The following is a 12,658-nucleotide window of genomic DNA, read 5'->3' on the forward strand; positions in this document are numbered from 1 at the left end:
AAAGGTATCCACTCTTATGCCTGGTTCTGAGATATATCAGGGGCCCCCAAGGGCCGACAAAGAGCCCCTCTATTAAAAATAGCCCACCCTCGTGTTGTCAAATTATGGTTGTTGTGAGATACTGAACCACAAGTTAAAAAAAGAGTCCACCCGGCATGTCTCTATAATACCCTTATCCCGAGGGGCCCCTAAGGGCCTCAGTACACAATAGCCCACCCCAGTGCCTCTGTGATGTAGTGCTGCCAAGATAAGATCTAAAGGGTGTTGACTGGTTGGCACAGAGTTCATTTCTTTGTTTTTCAATCATAATTAAAACATTTATATATATATATATATATATATATATATATATATATATATATATATATATATATATATATATATATATATACATATATATTTGCCTTCAGAGATATTAAAATGATATTGATATGTCATGATTTATACAGTACCTTGAGTAAATCTGTTGTTTTACATGTGATAAATAAAGGTTTTAGTGTGGACTTAAAAAAAAAGAACACATGGCTTGTAGATGTGAAATCTTTATTAAATTGTATATAATAATATATAGCCTATTAATTAATCATATATATATATATATATATATATATATATATAAATATATATATATATATATCAATAGACTGTTTTAGAAAACAACACAAGGGAAAAAGACCGATGGAATGTGTACAACAATGTCATGCACATGATAACACTGCCCTCTTCTGGCACATGCATCATAACGTGCCTTTGATCTTTGGAGATTTAGCAATGTGTTATTCTTTAATTTTCAAAACATGCAAGTACATAATAAAAATTATTCTCTTTAAGAAATGAAATATGTAATTATCTACATAATTAATCCAAAATCATGTAATCAAATACTGATTATTTAAATGGTCTCTGTTAAAAACATAATATGCTAAATATGAGATGTCTGTGATGAGCTCTATTTTAAAAAAATTCAGTCTGAAGTATATCTTGACAAGTGTTTTCTTTCTTTGTCTTGCTCAGTGTCCTCCTGTATTGTGTCTCTCAGAAGAAATAAGACTGTTCATAAGCGGAGATATTTGCCACATACACAGGGCTGTAGTTGTATATGAGCGCGCTGCTCTCTTCTGCTGCTGCTCTGAAGTGGTGGGAGCTTCTCCTTCCTGAAAGCACACACGTTCATTTGCTCATCCCAATTCATGCAAACCAGAAATGAACAAGCATATAAATAAGTGAAGTATGAGCCTGCAATTACCCTCATTTACAAAGAATTCAGCCAGTAAAGATGACACGCGCACAGCATTGTGGGAATGAGGAAAGTTGTAATGAGGGTCCCACTGAAAGCGGTTCACTTCTGGATGCCACTGTACCCCATAGAAAGGGTACTTCCTGCCTGCAGGCCAATAACATTTCAACCACACTGTGTATGATTGTTTTAAATGTGAAAAACGTCTGGTTTTGTTACCTTCCACGGTAGAAACAAACTCAAAGCCATTCTGTGCTATGTTAGTGGACAGCACTGAAAAGAAGCCACTTAATTTCTCATTACCCATGAATGCCTGAAAAAGAGGAAGAGTTCACAGGCCTTAATCAGGTTAGGTGTCTCATTGAATTAAACACGGAAGAAAACAAAGCTGTGAGGGATGGTGTCTTTACAATAGCACACACACACTACGTATACTGTATGTATATATATATCTTTATTTCTGTTTTATGTTTTTGTTAAACAACAGTACAATCCACTCAACGCTCTGTACTTCTATTCTTCACAGCCTTGTTTTTATTCCTGTCAACAGTTAATTATGGCATTACCCTGCCTGAGGTCTGTTGCTCTTTGTCTGTTGTTTTGATAAGATTACAGTGCATATAGAATGTTTATAATAGATAAAGGTACCTCTTTAGTCACCCCATAATGGTGGAAATTTGCAGTTAGTGGTTCCTGGGACAACGCTTTACGGATGTCAGATGGGAAGTTGGTAAACATACGACTGGATGAAGCCTCTGTTAATGGATACAAACATGCAAATGGACATAAGAGTTAAAAAAGGCCTAATAATATGTATGTATGTGTATATACAGTATAATTAGTTATTACTATCACTTTTATCAATTTAACACATCCTTGAATAATAAAAGTATTCATTTATTCAGAAAATGAAAGAAAAACATTATTAAATCCAAGTGTATATTTTTCTTAGTGTGACAAAGATTTTAATAATCCACCTTTAATAATCGTTTTATATAATCTAAAGATTCCATGGATGTTAAAGGTTCTTCATGGAACTAATGATCCCAATAATAAAACATGAAGATATTCAAGATTGTATCATCACGAAAAAAAGTACAAAATTGGACCAAGATCTCGATCTTGACTGCATACATTACTGTACCTGAGGTGAAGTTGAGTGGATAAGTCACATTCTCTGCAGTTGTCTTACTCAACAGGTTTTCTCCAGCCACCAGCACCGTGAGCAGCTGAAATCCCAGGCATGTTCCCCAGATGGGAAAGTAATCACCCTCATCGTACGCCTGAGACGCACAAAAACAACTCTTGATGAGACTGTCAGTAACGTCTTGCAGTGTCCTTCACTTTATTTCCTTTCAGGCCTGTACAGGGTGGCATTTCACACGTGCCACGAGAAAAAAAAATCGGTCTGTGTGATGAACAATTTGTAATGTGTGTGAGCCTGTTTACAAACCTGTTGTCAAACCAAGAGAACATTTAATAATGTTTTAGTCCAAATTCATTTCATAACATCAGTCGAGTGTTTGAAATAACTTCCTTTTGTGACCTGACATGGTTTCATATCAGAGAATAAGGCAGAAATCATGCTATTTTATAGTATCCTATACAGTGATGAGTCGATTAACAATGCATTTTAGATCAACTTTAGTCTAAGAAGCATGCCTGAGATTATTATTTTGTTTAATGTTTTTATATAGTAATAATATTAGAACATTACTGTCCTGTTTAAGTGATGAACTGCACTACTTGTACAGATGGTAACAACTTTTTTTAGTTTCTAAAATATTTACAGTAATGGTACTGTATATGATCATGTCTAACTGTTCTGTTAAATCGCAGTAACAGTATGTTGATGATAACATCTTACATTCACTTACAGATGCAGCATATTCAGTAAATCACTTACATTAAGGGCAAGTCTAAAGTAAATCCCAGCGGTGTGAGCGAAGTCAGATGTCTCCAGATTTACAGAGCCACCGATGAGAAGAAGACTAGAGACAGGATGCGAAAATGATTTATGTATTAATTTTGATGAAATATTATCATATTTATGTGAATCACAGCTTTTGTTTACGTTCTGTAAGCTTCGTTCATGGGGTGCAAAATCAAGTTTGCACAGATAAATATCTAGAACCAATTATAAATCGGCAGAACTGATAAAAATCTAGGTTACAGCAATCATGTGTTCAACAACATGTTCTAACAGCTCAAAAAATGAAAGGATAATGATCAGATAAGGTCATCATAACAATGAGGAAATCTGGGTCTCATAATCTATAAAGTCTGTTACTGTGAGAAAGATGGAAAACATACCCATTTATTGACCTGAATATTTTTTCATGCTCTGCAAAACTCTGGTTTAGCCTGTAAACAAAGTAGAAATATATCTTTATTAGTATGATTGTTGAAATAATACATTTTAGATATAGATTTTCTGGTTTAATATATAGTGTATTCTACAGTGTGTGATACTCTTTAAGTGTACGGTTGTTATTATTGATATGACTTTCTGTCTTCATTCGTAAAGAAATGAAAAGAGGATTTTTCTCCATATAATGTACTTCAATGGAGACCAACAGGTTGAAGGTCCAAATTGCAGATTCAATGCAGCTTCAAAGGGCTGTACAAGATCCCAGTCCAGGAATACGTTTTTCACCCTACCCTAACTTTCTGAATCGAACTAACCACACGTGACCTTTCCAACGTAATTAATGCATGAAGTCATAGACACAGATTCAATTAAAGACACTATGTAATTTTGGGGCTCTAGAGGTTAATTAACAGAACTGCACGCATCCCGCGGAGGAACATTCTAACCGGAGCTACTTCTCCAAGTTTACATCAATGGTGTTATTCCGCAGTGGTGACGAACCCAACAGGCTACAAAAATAATCACTTTTTATTATAATGTACCATAGTGGTTTGGCATAAGACAAAAAGTCGGTTTGGTAGATGAATTTATGATGTAGCCTGCTCGCTCATTATATACATATAGCAATTTTGAACACAGAAAAAAAGTTAAATAGTGTTGCTTTAAGTTCACACGTAAGTATTCTTTATTATTTCTGTAAATTCTGGAAAAAAAACATACAAGGGAATAGTCCGATTAAAAGCCGATTAATCGTTTAAAAAAAAAAATATGAATCGGATCTTTAGTCTTACCTAATCGGCACAACTCTAGCTCCTCCAGATTCAATGTATTTCACATATGATGAAGGGATATATGTCTCTCCAAACTTTCTCATATAATCATCAACCTCTTGTGTCAGAATCCCTATAGACAGAGTTTAGCGTGAGTCATATGTGCTCAAAGGTAAGTCACACCTTTTAATGTTTTATTATTATTATTATTTATAAATAGCCTATGCGGAAAATAAATTCAGTCTACAATTTAGAGCAATACTTTAGTGCACAAAAACCATCTGTTTGACATGAGATATGAAAGCAAGAGGTTTACCGATGATCGGTCTGTCGTTGTCAGGCTCGTTCCTCTGCGGGAGTGTAAACGCATCAGCGCCGCACAGCGCTACCACACACGCGCACACGAGCGCGCTGAAGCCCATTCTGACCGCGCGCACAACCAGGAGCGCGCTCCTTCACTCATACAGATCTGAACTGAAAGTTATGAGGGAAGTCATTAGATAGGCGGGGTTTGTACTTTTTGGAGGAAGGAAAACTATTTACACCATTAAATACCGCTCATGCCTGTTCGTTTGGGAAAATACAGTTGCTGGGTGAGTTTGAGAAATCCTGCAGCCGCATTTTCCACACACGAGACCAGAGGTTCCTGATGGTTTTAGGAACTCGTATTTTCCAAAACGCTCTCACGGCCAGTGTTTATCACGAAGTGCAATCTGAAATATAGAGACGTCAGCAATATAGGCATACAGTCAGCAGATGAGCCTCAGTAGAAACACAAAAATGGAAATTATTGTACAATTTAGAAAAACTGTACAGTTAAAATGCATAGTTAAAGTGGGAAAAAATACTTAATTTGCATGTTTTGAGTAAACAATTTTAACTCTTTATGTGGAAATAAGCCACATAAAAGTAAAAAGTGTTGAATTTTGAAAAAGAAGTAGCCTACACAAGAGTAGGATACTTATTATGAAAATGATATACTTTGCAAAAATATGTTACCAAGCATTAAACGTTGTATCAATGTTGAAACAGGAAATGACTGATTATTTCAAACCTATTTCAACGTTCAAGGCCGATCATATGCTGGCTGGGCTTTTCCTTTGTAGCTATTTGGATGAAATAATAATGCATTATAGTTTAAATTTATAAATGCAATGAGCTAAAACGTTAGATGCTTGTAAGTTCAACCATTTGCATTTGATTTAACTAAGCTTGTACAAATTTAAGCTAACAAATTTAACTAAGCTTGTACATTTCAGATTGCATCTTTCCCTACTGACCTTGTCTCTATCTTCACATAAATCTGTGTATTTGGGACTGAATTTGAATGTAAGGCAGATATATGTATAAAAAAAGATTCACAGCAGTATCTATAACAAGAAAAATATATTTGACTTGAACAAAGGCAGTTAATTTAAATGTTAGCACACGAGGAATATATTTTTAGCTTATTTAACAAAACATTTATTTTCCAGGATGCCTGAACGGCTGCGTTGGATGCTGCTGTGTTGGTTTGGAAGTGACAGTGCTTAAATGCGTCGAGGAAAGGATTGAGGCAGGCAATGACAGAAATCAATGTTATCACAAGTCCCAGCTGGCATTACACACATATTTAATGCCTGTAAATCTGCCACCACAGCCATCAGTGCCGAGCCATTAAACAGGTGCAGCAGCACATCAAAATGCACAAATTCACGTTATTTCTTATTTATATGTAATACAGGCATGTTATCTTGTCTGCATTCCATGTTGTTAATTACAATGAAAGGGATATATTTTCTTACTCTTTATATTTTTATATCAGTATGGTACTAGATTATCTTCTTCAGATCAATGTGATAAACAAGTTAGGTCACAAGTAATCTAAAAGTAAGCAAAAAGTAGTCTGATTATATTATCTAAAATATTTAATGTAGTGGAATATGTTAGTAACTACAATTTTTGACATGTAATCTGCGATCAGTTATGGACTACAATTTATATAAAAATATCTATTCATCAGAAAATAGATTTTTTGATTAATTGTACTATTGATTACATTTAACACTGCATTAATAAATAATTAAACGATGGTCCACTAAAGGGACATGGTGATAGAAGAAATATGAGATGGGTTTTCTCACAAATGTTTTGGGTTCCCCCAAGTTGCACTGTTTTTTTTTTTTTTTTTTTTTTTTTTTTTCTCAGGGAAACACAAAACCTTAGCAAGAGAACTCAAATTCAAATATACTCTTTGTCCCCTTTGCCGCTCCGTAATATCGATCGCTCCATAAGCGATGACTGAATATTCCTAAAATGAGTAGTCCTAAAATGTAATATAATACAATTATGATAACCTTTTATTACCACAAAAACATGCTGTAACTAGACTCTATATTAAATCATGAAGTTGAACACATGCCTGTCAGCACATTTCCAGCACTAGGAGGATGATTCAACAGTTTTTAACAAAAACAAACAAAACAAACAAACACATTTATGGCACTTTTTTATTAACTCAAACCCAGATTTTCATAAATCTATTATTTACTGTAACCCACAATATTTACATGTGTTATAGTGTCACATCTTGAAAAGATGCATAAATTCTTCAAATAAATTTCCTTGAGCATACAGTATAAATAAATTTCAGTTCTCCATCTATGACAGTACATGGGAACATTTCCTCAAAAATGAATTTACAGCATTCAAGTGAATTCTTGGCTGCTCAAACTCTGTTGTCCAGAAGAGCCTGGAAGTCAGGTGAGCAAACCAGCTTGTGTTTAACGTGTCCCAGCACAGACATGTCTCCCCTCCTGCCCTCTGTAGATACTGAGACCAGCTCCTACAAAAACACAGAAAGATCAACAGAAAAAGACAATGTAATACAATCCGAAGAGCAAATAAAAAGACATGTAAAGAATTTAGACAGATATTGTATAGATTGCATGTAAAGATTCAAACCAAAAGTCCCATGAGGAGTCATACTTTGCTTGGTCATGTGCTTATAAAGCCTTTGTCACCAATTTCATCAGATTGTTTGGCCTGTAGATCTTCACATGCTGTTATAACATCTTCACCCCAGCAGTTGGCAGTGATTCCCCACCAAACAACAGATCAAAGGAATTTTAGTATTGCATCACTTGCTCAACAATGGATACACTGCAGTGATTGGTAGCCATCAGAACAAGAGTCCAAACAGCTGATAAAAACATCACGGTAATCCATAAATACATATTCTATTGTAATCCATGCATATGTCTCTCCTGATTCAGATGAGATGACTTTTCATTTGGGAAAGCAATATTATGGATTATAGACTGATGTTAAAAATGTGTTAATGATGCATTTTTTTTTTTTTTTTTTTTTTACAAATGCACGGCATTTCACTTCAACAGATTTTAACTGATGGACTGGAGATGTGTGGATTATCGTGATGTCTTTTATCAGCTTGTTAGACTCTCATTCTGAAGGCACCCATCTACTGCAGTGGATCCATTGATGAGCAATTAATGCAATGCTAAATTTCTCCGAATCTGCATCTCGGATGGCCTGAGGGTGACATACTGTACTGATGAGTGTAACTGACCTGCAGGAAGGCGCAGGGGGTGCCCAGGGCCACATCCAGGGTGACGTTACCCAGAATAAGCTGCACTTTGCCTGACTTCCTCACAAGCATCTTTCCCACCAAACCCTCCTGTAGATCTTTAAGACAACAGGTGTTCTCTTCATGAGATTCATCCTGTCACACAAACACACACAGGAAAAAAACAAAAAACACATGAGTATAGGCAAAAACTGGCATGAATCTGTGGCCTATACCTAGCCAGCGCCAACCTGAGTCTCGGTCTTCTGCACCATGGTCTGTCCGTCGCCCGACTGCACCTCTGTTTTGGTGGGCCGGACATCACTGGTGGGCGGCTGGCCTGGCAGAGAGTCAGGAAGCTGCATGAAGAGAAGCTCCTCCTCTTTGCAGTGATTCCACACCTCCAGTAAGTCAGGCAGCAAATCAGGTTTGGGCAAAGGTGGCAGTTTGAACATAGGCTCCGCCTTCTTCACTTCAGGAATATCCAAAGGCTCCTGCTTGACTGGAGGAAGACGGGGTGGGACAGACAATAAGACAAGGCTATGGTCACATTATCAAATGTCCTATGAAAATCTGGTAGGCAATAAAACTAATAATGTTGTATCAGATCTTATTAAAATGACTGGGTTTAGGCTGTTAAATTCAGCATGACCACACTGTAAGATGTTTGCTAGTTTGATGTTTGTAGAAGTTTCTCCTACTCTTCACTTCAGCTCCAGTGCTGTCTGTGCTCATCAGGTCAGGATCTGAGGAGCTCTTCTCTGATTTGAGAGTCTCCTCACTGAACTCCTCTTTGAAGACCCATCCAGACACAGCCAGTGGCAGCTGCACAGGACAGCTTCCTCTTTCTCCTCTCAGGTGAGGGTCATCCAGAAACTACGGCACACACAACCAAAGGCTTATTTTTCTCAGTTAGGCAATTGGCAATATGTGTATTTGAGAGAACCACATAAAAGCATGGCCCAGGACATAATTCGCTCAAAAAGCAAAATGCAAAAAAAACAAGAACATTTTTAAAATTAAGCCTCTCTTTAAGATTTAGTCATCACTGTAAAGCATCTGGATTTTTTCCTTTTGATTCTCATAAGAATTTATTATAATGTTTTTGCTGAAATCACCTATGGAAAAAAGCACCAGAAATAATACAAATGATACTATTGAAAATATACTATTATAATATTATCACGATAATTATCATTATTTTAATTATACTAAAGTAATGTGAATGAGATTTTTTTTGCATTGCAGTAAAAAATACAGCTTAAAAATATGACTTAATATTATAAAAAATAACGTCTCAATGCAAAAAGATGTTATTGGAACTAAAGTAAGATTTATTTTCTTAATGTAAAATAGAATTTGTAATTTCTCCCCATTGCTTTTGGGGTGAAATATGACCAAGTAAATGTTCTGCACACGTCTGAGTTAATGAATTTTTGCTGTTGTTTGTTTTTTTGAGTACATACATCGTCCTTCTCAAGTTTGCGCAGGATTTCTTTAGTCTCCTCTTCGGTCTCTCTTTCCTTCTTGATGTTGATGATGGGTGAAGGGCCACTGTTTGCTGTTTCTCTGGTATCATCATATACACCTAATCAAATAAAACAGACGGAGACAGCGATGATATGAATGATTAGTCACAACAGAAAATGCAAATAATACTTAAAGTTAAACAATCTTTCTTAAAAAAGAAAAAAAGAAGAAGCAAAAAAAAGTTGACAACACCCCAGATATACAGTATACAGATACATTAATATAAACTAAAATAATATTGGTGATTATTGTATGAGCATTTAAAATCATTTTATAGAGAATGTCACTCACAAAGAGACATTTCGGTCCAATTAAATCTGATTATAGATTTGCATAATTTTTTAAAGATTTTATACACTTTCATGACCTACAAGCATGGTAAGTACAATTGTAAAATTCCCTGATAATTAAAATTTTTCCATAAACATCTAAACCCACTGTAAATACTGACTACATTTCAAATGTTTGCGGTCAGTAAGATTTTTCTTGTTCTTTTTTTTTTTTTAAGAAAATAAATGCTTTTCAAAAAGTAACAGTAAGGACATAATATTCCCCAAAAAAATTTTGTTTTAAAAAAAATGCTGTTCTTTCGGATATTTCTAATCATCTTCTTGAAAGAAATCTATCACTGTTTCCACAATAATAGTAAAAGCCACACATCTGTTCTCAACATTGATAATAATCAGAAAAAAATTATAGAGCAGCAAATAATCATATAAGAATGATTTCTGACGGATCATGTGACACTGAAGACTGGAGACAAATTATTATTAATCATTAGGGTCATATTTCTGTCGCTGCTGGAGCACAAAAGAACCAAGCTGTGTGTTAGAGTGATTTCACTCTGTTTAAAAGGTGTTGTTAGGATTAGGCACAACACTAAGCATTACTGCTTAAATGTCATTAAGTGTCACTCAGGCTGGAATCTCAGTCCTCGGCCAGACACTTTCTCAAATCCTCCTCTAAAGACCTGCTTTACCTTTCCTCTTGGCCATCATCTCTGAAGGGCCCTGCTCAAAGATAGAATGTGATTGGATGACCTCAGGGCGACCTCTGCCCCTCCCTCGGCCCCCCCGCTGCCGACCTCGATCCACATCCTTCTTATCCCGTCTCGTTCCTTCATCAGCCTTTAATCTGCGACAAAGTCAAACAAATAACTGCATCTTCACTCCGTCAATGCCTTCATTACATCAACAATGAATTATTGACGATATATTGATAAATGAATGAATGGACATCGGTTCTAAAAGAGTCTGTCACTTACTCCTCTTTTGATTTTCGACCGATAATATTGGGCGTGAAGGTTTTCTGCAAAACAAATTATAAAAAGACAGTTTAAAATGCAGCGTAATGCATCTGAAATGTCTATAATGTTGAGCTATGTACGCTTACCTTTTTGACTCCTCCTAATGTGAGGTCTCTGGAGCGCATTGTGGGGAGGCGTCCCGGGGAGACTGAAGCAGGCAGACGACGGCCCATCGGCAGCCCTCTGGATCCCCCTGCATAAGGTGTCCGTGGAGGACCACTGGGGTCACCAGAGCTCTCCATCCTCACTAAACAAAAATAGATTTTATTATATATATATATGGTTTTATAATTAAAACCAGCCAACCCTCGTTCTTTCGTTTTTTTTAAAGAAATAAATGCTTTTATTTCAGCAAGAATGTGTTAAATTGATAAAAAAAAGTAACAATAAAGATTTATATTGTTAGAAAATATTAATATGTGAAATAAATGCTGTTGTTTTTTTTCTTCTTTTTTTCCATCAAAGAGTCTTGGAGAACTCTCAGGTTCCAAAAAAAAAAAAAAAAGCAGCACAACATTTATAATAAATCAGAATATTAGAAAGGTTTCTGAAGGATTATTTGACGCTGAAGACTGGAGTAATGATGCTGAAAATTCAGCTTTGATCACAGAAATAAATTATATTTTAAAGTATATTAAAATAAAATAAAAACATTCATTTAAAATGGTAATAATATATTACAATATTTCTGTATTTTTGGTCAAATAAATGCAGCCTTAATGTGCAGGAGAGACTTTTTAAAAACACATTACATATCTTACTGATCCCCAACTTTGAACAGCAGTATATATAAAGTATATAAAGTGTGTGTGTGTGTAATATATATATCACAGTAAAGCTCTTCACTTTTTCCACAGTTTGTTGTTACAGCCTTATTCCAAAATAAATTAAATCCATTATTTTCCCTCATAGTTCTACAAACAATACCCCATAAAGAGAGAGAGAGAGAGAGAGAGAGAGAGAGAGAGAGAGAGAGAGAGAGAGAGAGAGAGAGAGAGAGAGAGATTGTCTAGTGTGTGTGTCATGTTGAAATCCCCATAAAAATTCCCATTAGGATCCTTTCGGATTGGTTCCAGAATAGGGTTATGAGAGAAACACAGTAACTGTAACCACGACCGGATGTCGATGTCACGCGCGTTCCTCTGAGCGTTCAGTCGCACGTGTTGTGATATGAACAGAAACACCTCTAAACCGGACACCGGTGTTTCCACGCTTCCGAACACATGGCGAGACAAACTCAACTACACACTCACCGAGCGCAGAACTCCCTCCTTACTCCAAAATATAACTCAGACTCTGGCAAAACCGGGAGGTTAACTATGAGGATGATGATATCTAGTGCAAGTTTGTTTAAGGCGGAGTTTTGCGAGCAATAACCATAGACTGTACAGGCAATAACACTTTGACCCGTGTGACGTGCTGATGATGTGATTGGTGAACGTCAACGCTGCACTACTGTGCGCAGATTCTTTTTTTTAAAGGCACAACACAGGATTATGTACAAACAAACTCCCATTTCAGACTAGCACAAATGTATAGTTTTTTCACAACAGAAATTAGAACAGAATCTTTTTATAAATAATAAATAAATTCTAAATAGTAGGTCTTTATAAAAATCCAACTTTATGATGTTTTGTTCGATGACTATTGTGTTATTCAATTTGATCTAGTTCTGCCCATGTGCTTGTCAACAGAAAAACATAATATTTTCCCCAAAAAAAACTCTATATATTTTTGATAATCAGATAAGTTCAGGTTTAGAATAAAATCAAGTGATGATGATTAACATAATGTTGAACATAAAGGAAGATATTGTGAAGAATGTGGATAATCAGTTTTGACTTCAATAGTACCCCCCCCCCCCCCATACTATGAAAGT

At 35.8% G+C, this 12,658-nt stretch overlaps 2 protein-coding genes across 2 annotated transcripts; both read right to left on the reverse strand.

The window, feature by feature from the left end:
* Positions 1-625: 625 nt before the first annotated feature.
* On the reverse strand, positions 626-4,850 carry LOC132115092 (gamma-glutamyl hydrolase-like). Its single transcript, XM_059523492.1, has 9 exons — positions 4,695-4,850; positions 4,400-4,511; positions 3,551-3,601; positions 3,144-3,228; positions 2,382-2,520; positions 1,886-1,992; positions 1,457-1,550; positions 1,247-1,384; positions 626-1,154 (listed from the first exon to the last, which is right to left on the reverse strand). The coding sequence occupies exons 1-9, from the start codon at positions 4,798-4,800 to the stop codon at positions 1,036-1,038; spliced, it is 951 nt and encodes a 316-aa protein (XP_059379475.1). The 5' UTR covers positions 4,801-4,850; the 3' UTR covers positions 626-1,035.
* Positions 4,851-6,849: 1,999 nt separating this feature from the next.
* On the reverse strand, positions 6,850-12,166 carry LOC132115093 (DNA-directed RNA polymerase III subunit RPC4-like). The gene is made up of 10 exons (XM_059523493.1): positions 12,033-12,166; positions 10,866-11,026; positions 10,738-10,781; positions 10,453-10,607; positions 9,410-9,531; positions 8,645-8,819; positions 8,195-8,445; positions 7,947-8,099; positions 7,063-7,202; positions 6,850-7,026 (listed from the first exon to the last, which is right to left on the reverse strand). The coding sequence occupies exons 2-9, from the start codon at positions 11,019-11,021 to the stop codon at positions 7,086-7,088; spliced, it is 1,173 nt and encodes a 390-aa protein (XP_059379476.1). The 5' UTR covers positions 11,022-11,026; positions 12,033-12,166; the 3' UTR covers positions 6,850-7,026; positions 7,063-7,085.
* Between the last annotated feature and the right edge of the window lie 492 nt (positions 12,167-12,658).

This window comes from Carassius carassius, chromosome 34 (assembly GCF_963082965.1).
Source record: "Carassius carassius chromosome 34, fCarCar2.1, whole genome shotgun sequence".
NCBI classification, from domain to species: domain Eukaryota; kingdom Metazoa; phylum Chordata; class Actinopteri; order Cypriniformes; family Cyprinidae; genus Carassius; species Carassius carassius.